Below are 22403 nucleotides of genomic sequence, written 5' to 3'. Positions count from 1 at the left end.
CCCTTCACTTGTGTATTGAAGAATGATGACAAACAATCTTGAATCTTGAATTTTGAACAAATCCAATGGCTGTTGCTGGAGGAGAATGTTGCGGATGTACCAGGTGGTCACAGATTCAGACAGAAGCTCAGCATCTGCCTCAACCTGCGACTCACTCCAATCACTTTGCAACAGAACATATACACTTAGTGGCCAATTTATTAGGCACACCTGTACACCTGTTCCTTAGTGCAAATATCTAATCAGTCAACGCATAAAAACATGCAGACATAGTCAAGAGGTTCAGTTGTTGTTCAGACCAAACATCAGAATGGGGAAGAAATGTGATCTAAGTGACTTTGACTGTGGAATAATTGTTGGTGCCAGACAGGGTGGTTTGAGTACCTCAGAAGCTGCTGATCTGCTGAGATTTTTGCACATGACAGTCTCTAGAGTTTACAGAGAATGGTGTGAAAAAGGAAAAAATCATCCAGTAAGTAGTGGTTTTGTGGGCGAAAATGCCTTTTTAACGAGAGAGGCCAGAGGAGAATGGCCAGACTGGGTCAAGCTGTCAGGAAGGTGACAGTAACTCAAATAACCACACATTTCAACAGTGGTGTGCAGAGAGCATCTCTGAATGTACAATAATCAAACCTTGAAGTGGATGGGCTACAGCAGCAGGAGACCAGAAACGTACACTCGGTGGCCACTTTATTAGGTACACAGGAGTCTGTAAGTCTATGACTATCACTCTATTTCTATAAAGACAGGAAGAAGGAAAGAAAGATTTAATTATTTAGAGATACGTTGTGGAACAGGCCCTTCCGGCCAATGAGCAGCACATTCCTGTACCTAATAAAGTGGCCACTGAGTGTACCAACAGCTCAGCACCTTATTCATTGAATTTGCTGTGATCGCAACGGGACTGGAGAAAGGCGGACTGGAAAGACTCCAGCAGGCATGAAAAATGGACAATTAAACTCACTTGATGTTTAGATTCTGATTCAATTAACAGCCCGATGTTTGTAGAAGTGACAAGAGGGAGAATTAAACAGCTAATTAAATGCGGGCTGGGTGAAGATGGCAAAATTAAATTAAAATTACTTATCCTATAATAGACTCAAAGGTCAATCAAATAAATTAATGATGAAATTATTGCTCTAATAAGCTTTAAATGGGATAGACAAAATAGTAATGAAAAGTGGCTTGGTACATACATCAGATAATTAATCACACATAGTTGCAAACAGGGAAGAGAGAGTGAAAGGGAGCCAAGGCTTTGGTAATAGCACGAAACATATTGGTAGTTTTATGCTGCCAGAGACATCAGAAAGGCAAGAGGTCCCGAACAAACCCCACTATTCAGAAACGGTGAGGTAATGGAAAGGGTCTGCAGTTTCAAGTTTTGGAGATGAACATCACCAAGGAACCCTCTTGGTCCGTCAACACAACTTCGATAGTCGGGAAGGCACAACAGCGGATATACTACCCGAGGTGCTTAAGCTAATCTGCCCCAAAAATTCCTGGCTAACTTTTATTGATGCGTGATGGAGAGCATATAGACACATGGAATAACAGTGCAGTGCTCTAGCTGCAGCAAGACAGATCACAAAGCACCCCAACGGGTGATTTGGACAGCTCACTACATCACTGGGACTCAGCTACCAGACTTGGAGACAATCTACAACTTTCCATGCCTATGGTGCACTCGCAACATCGTTAAAGATCCATCCCATCCCGGACACAGTCTGTTCAGTCTCCTGCCATCTGGTAGGAGATACAGAATCATCTTGGCCAAGACAGTAAGAGTGAAAAACAACTTCTTCCCAAGGGCTGTTGTGCAGTTGAATAATGCTACACCCCAATGTGCCAATGGCCTTTGAGCATTAAGGACTATCAAAGTCACTTGTGGCATGTAAATGTGGGAAATTTTATTTGCTTATCTATCTATCTATCTATTTATCTATCTCTCTCTATCTATCTATTTAAATTAAGCCATACCACATGTATTGTAAACATCTGTTTTGCATGGACTGGAGCAGTAACTGCAACCTCATCATGAGCAATGACAATAAAATCCTATTCTATTCTATCAGTTTTCATTTGGACTAGAGGACAATAGGAGGCATGAGCATCAGAGTTGGGTGTTCTAGTGTACAGGTCCTGTACTGTGGCTTACAAGGTTCTGAAAGGAGGATCCTGATGAAGGGTCTCAGCCCATAACATCAACTCCTTATTTTTCTCCATAGATGCTGATTTCCTCCAGCATTTTGTATGTGTTACTCTGGACTTCTAGCATCTGCAGAATCTCTTGTGTTTCCAAAAGGAATTGGCAGGTTTTACACCAAGAGGCTGTTCCTTAAGGATGAAAAGTCTAGAGCGAGTATGTGACAGCCTTGGAATAAGGGGTGGCCTATGAGGATTAAGGAGTTTAGGATGGTAGAGGGCTGCAGCCAGTATCAGAATCAGAATCAGGTTTATTGTCACTGACATGCAGTATGTTCTAAAATTTGGTGCTTCATGGCAGCAGGACAATGCAAGGCATAGAAATTATTAAAGTTTATAAAGAAATAAATCTATAGACTTTATTTCTACATTTATGAGAAATTTATATAGGTATGTAGATGGGAGAGTATGGAGTGCTATGGTCCAGGTACAGGTTAATGGGACGAAGGAACTAATTATTTTGGCATGAACTAGATGGGCTGAAGGGCTAGTTTCTGTGCTGTAGTGCTCTATGACTTTATAACTCTATTTCTATAAAGATAGGAAGAAGGAAAGAAAGACTTATTATATTTATTCACAACAGAAGAGCACAACACGTCGAACTTTGAAGTGGATGGGCTACAGTAGCAGGAGACCACAAACACACACTCAGATACGGGAGGTGCATGATAATATTATCCTTTCAAAGGAAGTTGAGTCTGGGCAAGCATTAATTCAGTTCAAAGTGCGCAGATTAAACTGCAAGAAGAAATTCTCCTGTTAAGCCCGCCAATAGCTTGACTTGGCCGTCTCTCTCAGAAAAGCATCAAGATTAAGGAGTGTGGGAAAAGGATTATCACACAGAAAGTTGAACTTTGAGGTGAATTCTATTGTTGGATTGTGTACCTTTTATTTGAATCTATGTTGTCGGAAGATAAACTTCCTGCCACAGTTTTCTGGCTGGAGTCTAAACAAGTGGATTTGCCAGTGTTATAGAGACTGTCAATTGTTCTGTTTTCCCCACTGAGTGTTCTTGCTCCAGAGCAAGGTCCCTGCAAGTCTGATTCTGAGATGCCAAAAACTAATATCTACTTGTTAATACACGAGAACAAAAGTGGATAAAAGCAGCAAGCTTAGACATGGACCATTCGTCCAGTTCTTCCAGATCAGTGCCCAACTCCCACTCTCTGTTAACTTGAACTCATTGACCGATCAAACATAAAAGCAAAATACTGCGGATGCTGAAAATGAGAAATAAAAATGCTCAGCGGGTCAGGCTGTGGAGAAGAAGAGGAAGTTAATATTTGTTTGCTGACCTTTCATTACAACTCATGGAGTACCCTTTGACTTGAAACATTTCTTTTTTCACAGACCTGCTGAGAAATTTCTTGTTTATTATTCAAATTCCAACTTTGCTTTATAAATATTCAAAGCTCTTCCACCACAGCTTATCTTACTCTGAATCCCATTCACCATCTTGCTCACCGACTTAATATGGCTCTTGGTTAGCCTTAAATCTTCTATTTTTCTTTCGGACCACACCCTCCCCCCATCCTCCCAACACCCACCCCCACCCCAGAGCATTGCTCCTCCCTGTTGCTGGAGGAAAATGGACTCAACAAAGTGAAGTAAGAGCTGAGTCTCACTGAAGTCCCTGATGAAGGGTCTCAGAAAGTTTGACTGTTTATTCGTCTCCTGACCCGCTGAGTTCCTCCAGCATTTTGTGTGTGTTGCTCAGGATTTCCAGCATCTGCAGAATCTCTTGTGTTTAGAGTGTTGCTAAACTGTAGTGATTAGGGTTGTTTTTAAAAACGCAAACACGAGGAAATCTGCAGAGCTGGAAATTCAAGCAACACACACAAAATGCTGGTGGAACGCAGCAGGCCAGGCAGCATCTATAGGAAGAGGTACAGTCGACGTTTCGGGCTGAGACCCAAGGGTCTGTGATGCTGCCTGGCCTGCTGCGTTCCACCAGCATTTTGTGTGTGGTGATTAGGATTGTGTTGGTTGGCTCCAGAACCAAATGGTTGAAGGGCAGTAACTGCTCTTGAACTTAGTGGAAAAGGACTTCATCCTCCTGTCACTCCTATTACAGGAGAGGGGCAGGACTTAGGCCTTGTACTACCTCAACTTCCAAAGAAAGATAAAGATTGGCTTTATTTATCACATAAACATCAGAATATCAAAACATACAGTGAAATGTGTTATTTTGTATCAGATCAAATCAGTGAAGAGCATGCTGGCCACACTTCAACACCATCACAACTTATTAACCCTAACCATACGTACGAGGGGTGATTGGTAAGTTCGTGGCCTAAGGTAGAAGAAGTCAATTTTAGAAAACCTAGCACAGTTATTTCCTACATTTGCACACTTAGTCCAGCGGTCGTGGAGCATACGGATCCCTTCTATGTAGAAGTCGGCGTCTTGAATCTCCAGAAGTGGTCCACAGCAGGGGAGATTGATAAGTTTGTGGCATAAGGTAGAAGGAGATGAGTTATTAACTTCAAACTTTCTGCATTTTCACTCAAAGAGTTGAACTGAACGTGCATGTAACGAGAGCTGTATAACTCATCTTCTTCCACCTTAGGCCACAAACTTATCATTTAATTTCATTTTTAAATCTTTTTATTAATTATTATTGAAAATCAACAAAAATACATTAAAGTAATCAGGTCAACATATCAATATATACAAAAAGAATTAAATTATCAAATAACTGATCAACAAAGCTAAACAATGTATCAATAATAATAAGAAAAAGCAAAATGTTAAAACTACTTTTTTGGAAAAAAGAAAGAAGGAAAAAAGAAACCCTACTAACTAAAACAAAAGAAACAAAAAAAAACGAGAAAAAAAAACATAGGGAGCACAACCCTGAAACTATACGTCATACAAGCTTCCATAAAAGAAAAACATCAATCCGCCAACCAAATCCAATTACACAAGAATCAGAAGAGAACCACCTTAATTAACTCAAATCAAATGATAGTAGCGGGCAAAAGATCCCCACCTTTTCTCAAAGTCAAATCGAGGATCAAAAGTTCGACTTCTGATTTTTCCAAACTAATACATAACATCAGCTGAGAGAACCATTGTATCAAAGTGGGAGCAAAGGCATCTTTCCATTTCAATAAAATAGCCCTTCTAGCCAATAACGTGACAAAAGCAATTACATGTTGGTCTGATATAGAAATACCGTGAATATATTGAGGGACGAACTTATCAATCACCACTGCTGTGGACCACCTCTATAAAGAAGGGATCCATATGCTCCACGACCACTGGACTAAGTGTGTACATGTAGGAGGGGACTATGTTGAAAAATAAATGTGCTAGGTTTTCTAAAATTGACTCCTTCTACCCTAGGCTACGAACTTATCAATCACCCCTCGTATTTGGCACGTGAGAGGAAACCAGAGCACCTGGAGGAAACCCACACGGTCACAGGAAGCATGTACAAATGTCTTACAGACAACAGTAGAATTGAACCCGATAGATGAAAACTGTAAAGTGATAAACTGCTATGCTGATGTTGTCACTTCCAATGACATGACCATCCCATGGATTAATTATAAACATTCCCACTGCTCTCCAACTATCAGTTACTAGACAGAGTTAGGCATGAGAACCAATGGCAAGGATGTTCAATCCTGGTCTTTGCAGGGTTAAATGATTCCCTTTCTTTGCTCTCTAGGTGTGTGTCTGTCTCTCTCTGTCAATCCCACGCCTCACTTTGAAAGATGAAGTTTCCACTGGCAGCGGCCTTATTCCTAATAACGAAAGTTCTGCTCATGGACGGGGTTCAGCCGGCCAGGATTAAACAGGTGAAGCTGCAGGATGAAGCTGTTGCAGGTGAGGAAAGAGTTTTGAATTGAAGGGCAAAGTCTTTCTGTAACTGAGGGGCTGGGGCTGGGCTGTGTATAATGCCTCATTGTTCATAGATCCCTGAAGTCATATGATTAAGAAGGCTTATGGCATGCTTGTCTTTATTAGTCAAGCCATTGAGTTCAAAAGTCAAGAAATTCAAAGTCCAAAGTAAATTCATCATCAATTCCGTCCCGAGGTTTATTTTCTTGCAGGCATACCCAATAAATCCAATAACCATAATAGTATCCGTGAAAGATTGCATCCAACAGGGCGTACAACCAGTGTAGGAAAGACAACAAGGAAAAGAAAGGAAGTTATGTTGCAGCTTTATAGAACTCTAGTTAGGATATTGCATACAGTTCTGGTCACCCTGTTATAGGAAGGATGTCAGGACTTTGGAGAGGGTGCAGAAGAGATTTACCAGCAGCTGCCTGGATTAGAGGGCACATGCGGTTGGACAAACTGGGGTTATTTTTTTCTGGAATGGCAGAGACTGAGTTAGAGATTGATAGAAGTTTATAAGGTTATGCGAAGCATAGATGGAGTAGATGAACACTATCTTTTACCCAGGGTTGAAATGTCTAATACCAGATGGCATGCATTCAAGGTGAGAGGGGGTAGGTTCAAAGGGGATGCAAGGGGCAAGTTTATTACACGAAGATTGCTGGGTGCCTAAAATGCACTGCATGGGGTGGTGGTAGAGGCAGGACTTTTAAGAGATGTTAAGATACGGCATAAACGTGAGGGAAATGGAAAGATAGGGACATTGTGTAGGCAGAGGGATTCATTTAGTTGATCATTTGATTACTAATTTAATTAGATCAGCACAACATTGTGGGCCGAAGGGCCTGTTCCTGTGCTGTACTGTTCTGTGTTCTGCTGTCAACTGTCCTGTCTTCTTTTACAGGTAGAAGATGCACAACTGGCCCCATTGATCTGCTGTTTGTCATTGACAGCTCCAGGAGTGTCCGACCCTTTGAGTTTGAGTTGATGAGGAACTTTGTCATTGACATGATCAACTTCTTGACCGTGGGCCCTGATGCCAGCAGGGTGGCGCTGATCCAGTACTCCAGCCAAATTGAGAACGTCTTCTCCTTCAAGACATTCCAAAAGAAGGAGGACATGATCAGAAGCATCAAGGAGGTGATCCCACTGGCCCAAGGCACGATGACTGGGCTAGCCATCCAGTACGCCATGAACATTGCCTTCACTGAGCGGGAAGGAGCCCGGCCTCTGGCAATGAAGATCCCAAGGGTCGCCATCATTGTGACGGATGGGAGGCCCCAGGACAGGGTCACAGAGGTGGCAACCAGGGCTCGTGAAGCTGGTATCGAGATCTATGCTGTCGGAGTGCAGAGGGCAGAGATGAGCTCCCTCAGGGCCATGGCTTCCTTGCCTCTTGAGGAGCACGTCTTCTTGGTTGAGTCCTTTGACTTGATTGAACAATTTGCAAAGACTTTCCAGACCAAATTATGTGGTATGTGATAAACAGATACAGAACCAAAGTGCTCAAGGTAGTTTGTATTGAAACCTATGGAAATTGAAAGGCTTGGCTAGAATGGACATGGGGAGGATGTTTCCAATAGTGGGGGAGTCTAGGATCTGAGGGCACAACCTCAGAATGTCCCTTTAGAACAAAGATGAGGAGGAATTTCTTTAGCCAGAGGACAGTGAATCTATGGAATTCTTTGCCCTGGATGGCTCTGGAGACCAAGTCATTGGGTATATTTAAAATGGAGATTGATATGTTCTTGATTAATAAGAGTGTCAAAGGTTACATGGAGAAGACAGGAGAATGGTTTTGAGAGGGAAAGTAGATCAACCATGATTGAATGGTGGAACAGACTGGATAGGCCCAATGGTCTGATGCTTCTTCTATGTCTTATCATCTTATATTCCATTTCATTGACCCTACTCTCTACATTCCCCATCCCAGATAATGTTCCTTTCTTTACGCGACGCCTCTGTGTATCATCTGTGACATTCATTCTTATATCTTTGTAGACAACACACTCCAATAGTTCAAAGTTTAAAGTACATTTGTTATCAAGGTATGTATACTATATGTAACCTTGAGATTCGTTTCCTTACAGAACACAAAACAAAAAAATAAAACCCATTAAAAATACAAGACTGTCAAGCACCCAATGTGCAGGAAAGAAACCAAATTGTCTAAACAACAAAATTAAGCAAATAACAGTCAGAATCGAAGTTCATGAAAGTGAGTTCACAGCCACAGCTGATCCAGGAGCCTGTTAGTTGCAGGCCACAGCCTCAGTTCAATGCAAAGACTAGTAAACGTCGTGGAGCAGTGAGCTAAACATTGGCCTGATCCTCGCCTCCAGCCCTGACACCCTGACCTTTTCAATCTAGCACGGTGCATAAATTATTGAAGTCTTGGGTCATTCCTCACTCTTGAACCCATCCCCTGCCACTTCAATATGCTCTCGGCCCTGGGCCTCATCAGCTTGATTTGGCCTGTACCTGACCTTTCAATTCTAGCTCTAGTGCTTAAATCGGCCAAACAGAGGGTCATTCCTCGCTCTCAGGCTCGAGACCCGCTGCTTCAACTCTGCCTCACCTCAGTTCTACTGTTTCACATCACAGACAGGAAGCAAAGAGTGGGAATAAGTGGGACCTTTTCAGAATGGCAGGCAGTGACTAGTGGGGTACCGCAAGGCTCAGTGCTGGGACCCCAGTTGATTACAATATATATTAAGGACTTAGACGAGGGAATTAAATGCAGCATCTCCAAGTTTGCGGATGACACGAAGCTGGGCAGCAGTGTTAGCTGTGAGGAGGATGCTAAGAGGATGCAGTGTGACTTGGATAGGTTAGGTGAGTGGGCAAATTCATGGCAGATGCAATTTAATGTGGATAAATGTGAAGTTATCCACTTTGGTGGCAAGAACAGGAAAACAGATTATTATCTGAATGGTGGCTGATTAGGAAAAGGGGAGGTGCAATGAGACCTGGGTGTCATTATACACCAGTCATTGAAAGTGGGCATGCAGGTACAGCAGGCGGTGAAAAAGGCAAATGGTATGCTGGCATTCATAGCAAGAGGATTCGAGTACAGGAGCAGGGAGGTACTACTGCAGTTGTACAAGGCCTTGGTGAGACCACACCTGGAGTATTGTGTGCAGTTTTGGTCCCCTAATCTGAGGAAAGACATTCTTGCCATAGAGGGAGTACGAAGAAGGTTCACCAGATTGATTCCTGGGATGGCAGGGCTTTCATATGAAGAAAGACTGGATCGACTAGGCTTATACTCGCTGGAATTTAGAAGACTGAGGGGGAATCATATTGAAACGTATAAAATCCTATTGAAACGTATAAAATCCTAAAGGGATTGGACAGGCTAGATGTAGGAAGATTGTTCCCGATGTTGGGGAAGTCCAGAACGAGGGGTCACAGTTTGAAGATAAAGGGGAAGCCTTTTAGGACCCAGATGAGGAAAAACTTCTTCACACAGACAGTGGTGAATCTGTGGAATTCTTTGCCACAGGAAATAGTTGAGGCCAGTTCATTGGCTATATTTAAGAGGGAGTTAGATATGGCCCTTGTGGCTACGGGGATCAGGGGTATGGAGAGAAGGCAGGTACAGGGTTCTGAGTTGGATGATCAGCCATGATCATACTGAATGGCGGTGCAGGCTCGAAGGGCTGAATGGCCTACTCCAGCACCTATTTTCTATGTTTCTATGTTTCTATCACCTCTAAGTCCACTCCAGCAATGGTCAAAACATTGGCTCGTACCCTGATCTTGGGCCCAGACTCGAACCCCGCCGGCTCAGTCTGGCCCATCCCCACCAAGCTTCACCATTCTTCACCTTTAGTTCACACCACAAAAATGCCACGTCCTACAGGCGGTTCAAAAGCTCAACTCCAAAAGGGAAGTTACTGGCTGTTGATAGCAGTGATCGTTCACCAGTGAAAGTCTGAGTAATAATGTAGTTAAAAGGTGTGTTTGTTGTCAGCAAGTCGTCGCTGTACTTCACCAGCACCATCTCAAACTGCCATCTTATACCTGTGTATAATGCATCCTAATCACTGTCGGACACACTTCCACAGAGTTGGCATTCTCTAGACTGTGTGCTACTCTGGGTAAACAGTATATAACACCCTCTCTGATGAATGGATGATCACAGCCAGTTGTTCTGTGCATTACACTCTAGTCTGTTTGGATCCACGGTTATATTGGATCAAAGATCAGCTCTTCCGCCATATACGTTTACATGTGTTCGGAATTTACCGTGTTGGGTTACATGTAACATGAAACAGCAACGTTCAACAATTGTAAAGAATAAAGAATGACATAAGAATAAAGCTAGAGGTTAAAGTACAGTGGGTTATGACCAAAGATGAAATGGCTGGAGTCGCTTAGCACTTTAGTACAAGGGTGTTTAATAGATGTGTCAAAAACCGAGCACAAAATTTAGTGAGAAGAAAAATGCCAATATTTACAAAATGATATCTACATGAAAACCCATGAATAGCTCCGTACTTATTTGTGTCCAGTGTGAACTCCTAGCAGCGCCAATCTCTCTCTCTCACTGAAGGTGAAGAGTTCCTTTTTATTCAACAGCAGGACAAACCATCTTTAAATACCCACAAAGTTAACTTATGACTACACTTGAACTGGAATATGATGCACCCCACACTGTAGTTACAATCATATTACTAAATACCCAGAAGTGTCCACCTTAAATAGTGTACAAAAAACATACATACATTTACTAAAGAGATGAAACATTTACTAAAAAGAATGGCAGGATAAAACCAACCTGAATGCATTGGCTCAGTTTAGGACTCATTATAAGTGGGGAAGATATTGAAGTACACACACTCAGCACAATGACTGCAGCATGACAAGGCAATATTTGTGTGTGTGTGAGGAGTGTATTTAATAAGTGCTCTTTATCACATACAGATAGGGAATAGAATGTGCATGAATACATAAATACCAGCATGTATTTACAAAGTAAACAACATTATAAACAGCGTTTTAAGTCAAGTCAAGTCAAGTCACTTTTTATTGTCATTTCAACCATAACTGCTGGTACAGAACATGGTAAAAATGAGACAACGTTTTCCAGGACCATGGTACTACATGAAACAATACAAAAACTACATTAGACTACAGACCTATCCAGGACTGCATAAAGTTCACAAAACAGATCAGGCACTACAATAAATAATAATAAATAATAAACAAGACAATAGGCACAGTAGAGGGCAGTAGGTTGGTGTCAAGCCAGGCTCTGGGTATTCAGGAGTCTGATGGCTTGGGGGAAGAAACTGTTACATAGTCTGGTCGTGAGAGTCCGAATGCTTCGGTGCCTTTTGCCAGATGGCAGGAGGGAAAATAGTTTATATGTGGGGTCCACCATAATGCTGTTTGCTTTGCGGATGTTGCGCGTGGTGTAAATGTCTGTAATGGTGGGAAGAGAGACCCCGATGATCTTCTCAGCTGACCTCACTATCCGCTGCAGGGTCTTGCGATCCAAGATGGTGCAATTTCCGAACCAGGCAGTGATGCAGCTACTCAGGATGCTCTCAATACAACCTCTGTAGAACGTGGTGAGGATGGGGGGTGGGAGATGGACTTTTCTCAGCTTTTGCAGAAAGTAGAGATGCTGCTGGGCTTTCTTTGCTATGGAGCTGGTGTTGAGGGACCTGGTGAGATTCTCCGCCAGGTGAACACCAAGAAATTTGGTGCTCTTAACGATCTCTACGGAGTGTTTACAGTGCAATGCAGTGATAGGGGTAATAGCTACAGAAGGTAGGGGGCTAACGAGAATGGTTGATCAGATTATGCACCCTGCCTTAACATAAACTCCATCCACTAATCTTGCTCTTACCTCAGGATAAGATGAGTACCTGAGTTTGATGCATCTGCCTAACTTTCCAGCTCAGGACCTGTGTGCTGACGGGAGTCACGGCTGTCAACACATCTGCGTCTCCAGCCCTGGATCGTTCCACTGCGCCTGCCGTGAGGGTTACGTGCTGAACCCAGACGAGAAGACGTGTACAGGTACAGTCGGGGGTGCTTGGTGTACGGAATCTGCAGTGGTGATATCAGAATCAGAAGGAAGTTCATTTTCACTGACTTGAGTCAGTTCAGTGATGTGGAGAGGATGTTTCCTATAGTGGGGGAGTTTAGGACCAGGGGGCACAGTCTCAGAATACAAAGACATCCCTTTAGAGCAGAGATGAGGAGGAATTTCTTTAGCCAGAGGGTAGTGAATCTATGGAATTCATTGTCACAGACAGCTGTGGAGGTCAAATCATTGGGCATATTTAAAGCAGGGGTTGATAGGTTCTTGATTAGTCAGGGTGTCAAAAGTTACAGGGAGAAGGCAGGATAATGGGGTTGAGAGGAATAATAAATCAGCCTTGATGAAATGGCAGAGCAGACTCAATGGGCCAAATGGCCTGATTATGCTCATGAGTGTTATGGTCTTATGACCTATACATCACGAAATTTGTTTTGTGGAAGCAGTACTGTACAAGGAACATACAATTGCTTTAAAATGCAAAATAACTAATTGGTGTGCAAAAAAAAATCACAAAGTAGTGTCCATGGGTTGTGATTCAGATTAATTTATTTGTCATGTGTACATCGAAACATACTGCGAAATGCATTGTTGGCTTCAACAACCAGCACAAGCTAACCATGTGCGGGGAGCATCCACAAGTATTGCCACACATTCCAGCGCTAACATAGCGTGCCCATTTGTTCAGCAGAACCACACAGAAAAGAAGAAGCATACAAATTAGCCAGAAAAAGTGGCTCACCTGAGGACTGGGAGAAATTCAGAGTTCAGCAGAGGAGGACAAAGGGCTTAATTAGGAAGGGGAAAAAAGATTATGAGAGAAAACTGGCAGGGAACATAAAAACTGACTGTAAAAGCTTTTATAGATATGTAAAAAGGAAAAGACTGGTAAAGACAAATGTAGGTCTCCTACAGACAGAAACAGGTGAATTGATTATGGGAAGCAAGGACATGGCAGACCAATTGAATAATTACTTTGGTTCCATCTTCACTAAGGAGGACATAAATAATCTTCCAGAAATAGTAGGGGACAGAGGGTCCAGTGAGATGGAGGAACTAAACGAAATACATGTTAGTAGGGAAGTGGTGTTAGGTAAATTGAAGGGATTAAAGGCAGATAAATCCCCAGGGCCAGATGGTCTGCATCCCAGAGTGCTTAAGGAAGTAGCCCAAGAAATAGTGGATTCATTAGTGATAATTTTTCAAAACTCGTTAGATTCTGGACTAGTTCCTGAGGATTGGAGGGTGGCTAATGTAACCCCACGTTTTAAAAAAGGAGGGAGAGAGAAACCGGGGAATTATAGACCGGTTAGCCTAACGTCGGTGGTGGGGAATTTTTTGAGGATGTAACTAGTAGAGTGGATAGGGGAGAACCAGTGGATGTGGTATATTTGGATTTTCAAAAGGCTTTGGCAAGGTCCCACACAGGAGATTAGTGTGCAAACTTAAAGCACACGGTATTGAGGGTAGGGTATTGATGTGGATAGAGAATTGGTTAGCAGACAGGAAGCAAAGAGTGGGAATAAACGGGACCTTTTCAGAATGGCAGGCAGTGACTAGTGGGGTACCACAAGGCTGAGTGCTGGGACCCCAGTTGTTTACAATATATATTAATGACTTGGATGAGGGAATTAAATGCAGCATCTCCAAGTTTGCGGATGACACGAAGCTGGGCGGCAGTGTTAGCTGTGAGGAGGATGCTAAGAGGATGCAGGGTGACTTGGATAGGTTGGGTGAGTGGGCAAATTCATGGCAGATGCAATTTAATGTGGATAAATGTGAAGTTATCCACTTTGGTGGCAAAAATAGGAAAACAGATTATTATCTGAATGGTGGCTGATTAGGAAAAGGGGAGGTGCAACGAGACCTGGGTGATATTATACACCAGTCATTGAAAGTGGGCATGCAGGTACAGCAGGCGGTGAAAAAAGCAAATGGTATGCTGGCATTTATAGCGAGAGGATTCGAGTACAGGAGCAGGGAGGTACTACTGCAGTTGTACAAGGCCTTGGTGAGACCACACCTGGAGTATTGTGTGCAGTTTTGGTCCCCTAATCTGAGGAAAGACATCCTTGCCATAGAGGGAGTACAAAGAAGGTTCACCAGATTGATTCCTGGGATGGCAGGACTTTCATATGAAGAAAGACTGGATGAACTGGGCTTGTACTCATTGGAATTTAGAAGATTGAGGGGGGATCTGATTGAAACGTATAAAATCCTAAAGGGATTGGACAGGCTAGATGCAGGAAGATTGCTCCCGATGTTGGGGAAGTCCAGAACGAGGGGTCACAGTTTGAGGATAAAGGGGAAGCCTTTTAGGATTGAGATTAGGAAAAACTTCTTCACACAGAGAGTGGTGAATCTGTGGAATTCTCTGCCACAGGAAACAGTTGAGGCCAGTACATTGGCTATATTTAAGAGGAAGTTAGATATGGCCCTTGTGGCTACGGGGATCAGGGGGTATGGAGGGAAGGCTGGTGCAGGGTTCTGAGTTGGATGATCAGCCATGATCATAATAAATGGCAGTGCAGGCTCGAAGGGCCGAATGGCCTACTCCTGCACCTATTTTCTATGTTTCTACGTTTCTATGTAACACAACAAAACAAAAATGTTCCTGAGCCATTGAGTGTGGGTCTGAGGGGTCCTGTACCTCCTCCTCAGATGGTGAGGATCTCCAGTGATGGATACCGCCTTCTTGAGACGCCATCTGTTGAAGGTGATCTTGATAGTGGGTGGGGGTTGTTGTGTCTTATTGTACTGTATTATACTTGACAGTAGAGAACGCTCAGCAGTGCCTATACTGCCTTGGGAGTTTAAAGAGAGAAAGTCTGCCCCAAAAGCTGCTGGTAAGCCTTTACCAGTGTGTAATTGAGAGCACACTGACAGTATGGTACACTAGCTGCAACAAGATCGACTAAAAGGTACTTCAACAGGTCATTAGGACTGCACAGAGCATTACTGGGATATAACTGCCAGATATGGAAACCATCAACAACTCATGGCGTCTACGGCGGGCTCTCAACATTGTGATGGGCTCGTCCCACCCCAGTATTAAGACCATAATATATAGCAGCAGAATTAGGCCATTTGGCCTTTTGAGTCTGATCCGCAATTTCATCGTGGCTGATCCATTTTCCCTCCCAGCCCCCAGTCTCCTACTTTCTCCCCATATCCCTTCATGCTCCGACTAATCAAGACTCTATTAAACTCTGCCTTAAATATACCCAAAGGCCTCCACAGTCACCTTGGCAATGAATTCCACAGATTCACCACTCTCTGGCGAAAGAAATTCCTCCTTATCTCCATTCTAAGAGAACACCCTCCATTCTGAGGCTGTGTCCTCTGCTCTAAGACTCCTTCACCATAGGAAACATCCTCTCTACATCCACTCTATTGAGCCTTTCAATGTTCGATAAGTTTCAACGAAGTCCCCCCTCAGTCTTCTGAATTCCAGTGAGTAGAAGCCCAGAGCCATCAAATGCTCCTCATATGACAAGACTTCCAATCTCAGAATAATTTTCTTGCCCTTACACCTCCTGCATTAGCACCATTCAGGGCCCCAGACAGTCCTTCCAGCTGAGCAATACTTCACCTGTGAGTCAGCTGGGGTGATATAATGTGTCCAGTGCTCCCGATGTGGCCTTCTATATATTGGCGAGACCCGACACAGACTGGGAGATCGTTTTGCTAAACACCTACACTCTGTCCGCCAGAGAAAGCAGGATCTCCCAGTGGCCACACATTTTAATTCCACATCCCATTCCCATTCTGATATGTCTATCCACGGCCTCCTCTACTGTAAAGATGAAGCCACACTCAGGTTGGAGGAACAATACCTTATATTCCGTCTGGGTAGCCTCCAACCTGATGGCATGAACATTGACTTCTCTAACTTTCGCTAATGTCCCACCTCCCCCTCGTACCCCATCCGTTATTTATTTATATACACACATTTTTCTCTCTCTCTCCTTTTTCTCTCTCCTTTTTCTCTCTCTGTCCCTCTGACTATACCCCTTGCCCATCCTCTGGGTTTTCCCCCCTCCCCCTTTTCCTTCTCCCTGGGCCTCCTGTCCCATGATCCTCTCATATCCCTTTTGCCAATCAACTGTCCAGCTCTTGGCTCCATCCCTCCCCCTCCTGTCTTCTCCTATCATTTTGGATCTCCCCCTACCCCTCCCACTTTCAAATGTCTTACTAGTTCTTCTTTCAGTTGGCCCTGACGAAGGGTCTCGGCCTGAAACGTCAACTGTACCTCTTCCTAGGGATGCTGCCTGGCCTGCTGTGTTCACCAGCAACTTTGATGTGTGTTGCTCCCTTAATTTTCTTGAACCTCCTTTGAACCCTTTCTAATATCAGCACATCCTTTCTTAGATAAGGGGCCCAGAACTGCTCACAATATTCCAAGTGAGGTATCACTAGTGCTTTATAAAATCTCAACATCCTTGCTTTTATTGTCTAGTCCTCTTGAAATGAATGGCAACATCACATTTGCCTTCCTCACCACTGAGTCAATTTGCAATTAACCTTAAGGGAATCTTGCACAAGTACTCCCAAGTTCTTTTGCACCTCAGATTTTTGAATTTTCACTCCATTTAGAAAATAGTCAACCCTTTCATTTCTTCTACCAAAGTGCATGACCATACACTTTCCGACACTGTATTCCATCTGCCACCTTTTGCCCATTCTCCTAATCTGTCTAAGTCCTTCTGTAGCCTTTTTGTTTCCTCAAACCACTCTGTCCATCTATCTCCGCATCGTCAGCAAACTTGGCCACGATGCCATCAATTCCATCATCCAAATCATTGACATATATAGTAACATGAAAAGAAGTAGTCAGAACATGCAGACCCTGTGGAATACTGCTAGCCACTGGCAGCCAACCAGAAAAGACTCCCCTTATTCCCACTCTTTGCCTCGTGCCAATCAGCCAATGCTCTATCCATGCTTGTATCTTTCCTGTAATACCATGGGCTCTTAATTTGTTGAGTAGCCAATTTGTAGCACCTCGTCAAAGGCCTTCTGAAAATCCAAGTACACAACATCCACTAATTGTCAAACATGAGAAAATCTGTAGATGCAGGAAATCCAAAGCAACACACACAAAATGCTGAAGGAGATCAGCAGGTCTGAAGGCACCTATGGAAAAGAGTAAATAGTTGATGTTTCAGGCCAAAACCCTTCATGAGGACTGGAAGGAAAAGTGAGATCCGAGTAAGGTGGTGAGGGGAAGGGAGGAAGTAGTACAAGATGGTAGGTGATAGGTGAAATCAGGCGGTGAAGTAAAGAGCTGGGAAGTCGATTGGTGAAAGAGATAAATGGCTGGAGAAGGGGGAATCTGATAGGAGAGGACAGAAGACCATGGAAGAAAGGGAAGAAGGAGGAGCACCAGAGAGAGGTAATGGACAGGTAAGGTAAGAGAGGGAAACAGGAATGGGGAATGGAAAATGGTGAATTCTCCTTTGTCTACCCTGCTTGTTATTTCTTCAAAGAATTCCAACAGATTTTTTTAAAATCATAAACGCGAGGAATTCTGCAGATGCTAGAAATTCAAGCAACACACATCAAAGTTGCTGGTGAACGCAGCAGGCCAGGCAGCATCTCTAGGAAGAGGTACAGTCGACGTTGCGGGCCGAGACCCTTCGTCAGGACTAACTGAAGGAAGAGCTAGTAAGAGATTTGAAAGTGGGGGGGAGGGGAGATCCGAAATGATAGGAGAAGACAGGAGGGGGAGGGATGGAGCCAAGAGCTGGATGGGTGATTGGCAAAAGGGATACGAGAGGATCATGGGACAGGAGGCCCAGGGAGAAGGAAAAGGGGGAGGGGGAAAAACCCAGAGGATGGGCAAGGGGTATAGTCACAGGGACAGAGGGAGAAAAAGGAGAGAGAGAGAAAGAATGTGTATGTAAATAAATAACGGATGGGGTACAAGGGGGAGGTGTGGCATTAGCCGAAGTTAGAGAAGTCGATGTTCATGCCATCGGGTTGGAGGCTACCCAGACGGAATATAAGGTGTTGTTCCTCCAACCTGAGTGTGACTTTATCTTTACAGTAGAGGAGGCCGTGGATAGACATGTCAGAATGGGAATGGGATGTGGAATTAAAATGTGTGGCCACTGGGAGATCCTGCTTTCTCTGGCGGACAGAGCGTAGGATTTGTCAGATTTGTAATCACCTGTTCAATCTTCTACCACTTTTTCCCCAGGACTATCATGCAACTGAAAGAGATTGGAGTTACACTGAGGTGTCATTCTAAATAACTCAGACGTTATTTTAAATTTAGTCGCTGTTTTTTGTGATTGAGTTGTCAGTATGCTGTTTTACACTGAATAGAGCAGATCAGCAATCTCATTGTCCTCACCAATGACAATAAAACTCTAATTAAAACATACGGTACTATGCAAAAGGTCTTATGCACAGTATTCTGGTAATTTTATGAATTGTACTGTTCTGCTGCCACAACGAAATCAAATTTCATGACATATGTGAGTGATATGGGTCTCTATTGTGAAGTGAGAGTGGGAATGGGACACAGAGAAGGGAATCATGGTTGGTGTAATGTATGGATCTATTTTTTTTAAAGCAATGACTGGCCTTAGCACTACCTATGGACTGTTGTTTACACATGCACATTGCTCTCTCTCTCTCTCTCTCTCTCTCTCTCTCACACATTGCAATGTGAATACACCAGTTAAAGCCATCTCCCGCATGCATGCTTTTATTTAGCTGAAACGTCGTTGCAAAGATGACAAAAAGGCGACTAGTACGAACCTGAATGTCAGAACGTACCACAAACTGCACCGACAGTTATGGGTCGAGACAGCAAGAGGAAAGAGTTAAACAGTACGATGTAGGCCGTCACGGACACTTACAAAGAAATGCATGGATTTAGCATTGTGTACTGAAAGACACACAACTAGCAAAACTATGGTGAAAATAATGTGGCGATGGCTTTAGTCAGGAAAGTTGATGAATTTGATAGTGCTAATGAAGACTGGGAGTCGTATATCGAGAGGGTGGAACTGCACTGTAACACAAACAATGTGGAGAAGGAAAAGAACACCCCCACACTTCTTAGCTTAACGGGTGCCAGGACGCACGGTCTCTTACTCAACTTAGAAACTCCTGAAAAGCCAGCAAGCAAGACAGTCAACAAAATTGTTGCAATTTTACAAAATCTATTGAGCCCTAAACCATTGGTAATAAATAAGAGATTTAGATTTTACAGAAAGAATAATCAAATGATGAAAGCATTTCTGAATACATTGCAGAACTGTGCAAACTTTCCTGCACTGAGGCTTTAGAGATGAACTTTCTGATGCATTAGGGGACAGGCTTGTACGTGGCATACACAGTCAAAGCACTCAAAAGAGGCTGCTGTCAGAAAGAGACCTAATCTTAGAATAGGCATTGACCATTGCAACATCGTTAGAGACTATAGCAAAGGATGCAGCAGAACTACAGAAAAGGAGGTTAGAATGTGAAATGCACAAAATATCCTTGAAAGGTGCAAAAAGCCAAAAATGTTATTGATGTGGCAAATCCTCCTATAATGCAAACGACTGTTGGTTCAAAGAAAAAATTTGCAGAAAGTGTCACAAACGAGGTCACATAGAGAAAGTGTGCAAGGCAGACAAAAAGCACAACCGAGTGAAAAGTTTCAAATACAAATTAAGCAAATGCATAAAGTTACTGAATGTGAAACAGGATCAGACAACACAGAGCTGCCATGCCTAGAACTGTATAGCTTTACTGAAAAAGATCATAAACTCATCTGGATCACAATAGATGTGTCTGGTTAAAATTGAAAATGGAGCTGGATCATGGTCAGCTTTGTCCATAATTCCAGAGGCTGACTACAACAGACTGTTTTCTAAGCTACAGTTTAAGAAGACCTTAGTGATGCTAAAGACCTACACAGGCAAAAATATGTCTCCCAAAAGCAAACTGAAAGTAAATGTGACATATAGAGGCAAAACACAGCAGTTAGAGCTTGATGTGTTGAAAAGAGGGGGCCAGCACTTTTTGCGCATAACCGGTACACAATCAAAGCTCTCAATGCATCATCAACAGGCAATGGCAGCCCAAATGGTAGCACTAACCAGAGACTGGCACAGCTGATTAATGCCAATGAGAAAGGGATTGATAAACCCAATGGCATGAAGGCCAGAATTGAACTGGATGAAGCAGTATCACCAAGATTTCATAAAGCATATCCAATGCCTTATGCACTACTTCCTAAAGTGGATGCTGAACTGCAGAGTTTGGAGGCATCTGGAATTCTCTTCAAGTGGAGCGATTGGGCCATGCCCATTGTTCCGGTGATCAGGATAGGGAAGGTTAGAATCCACAGTATGTGAGCATTTCAAAGTATGTATCAACCCAGTGCTGTGTACTGTGCAGTATCCCCTGCCTCGAATAGAAGACATTTCTGCATCTTTGGCAGGCAGGGAGAGGTTTTCAAAGGTTGACTTGTCACAAGCCTATCTGCGAATGGAGATTGAGGAGTCAAGCAGGAAGTTCCTCACAATCAACACTCACAAGGGACTGTTCCAGTATAATCGTCTCATCTTGGATGTCACATCAGCTTCAGCAATTTGGCAAAGAGCAATGGACCAAGTGCTCCAAGATTTCCAGAAACACAATGTTACCTTGATGACATCATCATCACTGGCAAGAATGATGAAGAGCACCTTCAGAACCTTGGTAAAGTGCTTACCAGGCTGGGTGAGTATGGTCTCACAGAAAGAGAGAGAAATGTGAGTTCTTCAAGAATGAAATCTCATATTGTGGACATTGACCAGCATGGCTTACATAGGTCACAGGAGAAGATTAAAGTAGTGCTACAGGCACCCAAACCAGAAAATGTGTCACAATTTATGTCATACTTGGGCCTTGTAAACAACACCCACCAGTTGCTCCCAAACATTGTTACAGTGCTGCACCCACTGTTACAGACAGGAGCAAAGTGGGAATGGTCAGAAAGATGTAAAAGAGCATTCAAGGAAACGGAGACTAATAACATCAGATGAACTGCTCCCCCATTATGGCCCATCCCTGCACTTCAGTGATGTATCCCTTTATGGCATTGGGAGCCATTTTCCTGACATATTATAAAAGATGGATCTGAATGTCTAATTGTGTTTGCTTCAAGATCACTGACGAGCACAGAATGCAACTACACACAGATCGACCGAGAGGCCCGTAATCTAATACGGGGAATAAAGAAGTTCCACCACTACCTCCACGAACAAAAGTTTACGCTAGCAACAGATCACCAGATCCTTCTTTCCATTTTCAATCCCAGGAAGAAAATTCCAGTGATGACTGCTACCTGGTTACAATGTTGTCACTTTTTCTCGGAGCCCATTCTTATGACATGGAGTTCAAGGGCACCAAACAACACAGCAATGCTAGTGGCTTGTTACATCTTCCACTGTTGGCAACTGAAGAAGGAAGGTCTTCATTCTGTGACCCAGCAGAGGTGTTCCACACAACATTGGTGGTCCAGTTGCCGGTAACAAATTCTGAAATACAAAGGGAAACAAGGAAGGATCTGACGTTGTCAAAAGTCTATGAAATCACCATGTAACGATGGCCAGCTCATGGTTATCTTATGTTTCAAGAGTTCTCAGCAAGATGAGACCAACTGTTGGTATGTCAAAGAACACTGATGTATGGATCTCGTGTTGTGATTCTTCTAAATTTTGCACAAGAGTGTTAGAGAATCTTCATGAAGGACACCTGGCTACAGTCAAGATGAAGAGTCTTGCCTGGAGATACGTGTGGTGGCCAGGAATAGATAAACAGATTGAAGATTTAGCCAAAAGCTGTTTGGAATACCAAGAAGTTCAAAATATACCCCCACAGTCACTGTTACACCCGTGGGAGTGGCTGTCTTCACCATGGCAAAGAGTACATAATGTTTTGCTGGGCCATTCATGGACTCCACGTTCCTGATTGTTGACTAAGCGTGTGTATTGATCTCTCTCTCACTGCAATGTGAATACACCAGTTAAAGTGGCTGGAGGTTATACCAATGAAGTCAACCACCTCATCAAAGATAGTATCCACCTGAGGACTATCTTTGCAAGAAGTGGCTTACCAGAACAACTTGTGAGTGACAACGGACCACAATACACCTCAGAAGAATTACAACTGCTCTTGAAGAAAAATGACATCAGAAATTTCAAGTCAGCTCCTCACAATCCAGCAACAAATGGTTTCGCTGAAAAGTTTGTCCAAGAAATCCATTAAAGCTATGGATAAGGAAAACATTTCTCTACAGCACAAT

The 22403-nt window shown here is 43.2% G+C and overlaps 1 protein-coding gene across 1 annotated transcript in view; it reads left to right on the top strand.

The window, feature by feature from the left end:
- The window catches only part of matn4 (matrilin 4), a 72837-nt gene that overhangs the window by 30995 nt on the left and 19439 nt on the right, over nt 1-22403 (top strand). The window contains exons 3-5 of the mRNA XM_072244038.1: nt 5882-6039; nt 6962-7531; nt 11968-12090. Coding sequence (XP_072100139.1) covers nt 5928-6039; nt 6962-7531; nt 11968-12090 — 805 coding nt within the window. The 5' untranslated portion in view covers nt 5882-5927. The remainder of the gene's footprint in view (nt 1-5881; nt 6040-6961; nt 7532-11967; nt 12091-22403) is intronic.

The sequence above is a fragment of the Mobula birostris genome, chromosome 2 (genome assembly GCF_030028105.1).
Source record: "Mobula birostris isolate sMobBir1 chromosome 2, sMobBir1.hap1, whole genome shotgun sequence".
Classification (NCBI taxonomy): Eukaryota; Metazoa; Chordata; class Chondrichthyes; order Myliobatiformes; family Myliobatidae; genus Mobula; species Mobula birostris.
The sequence above is the reverse complement of the archived record's forward strand: the minus strand, read 5'-3'. Positions and strand labels throughout refer to the sequence as shown.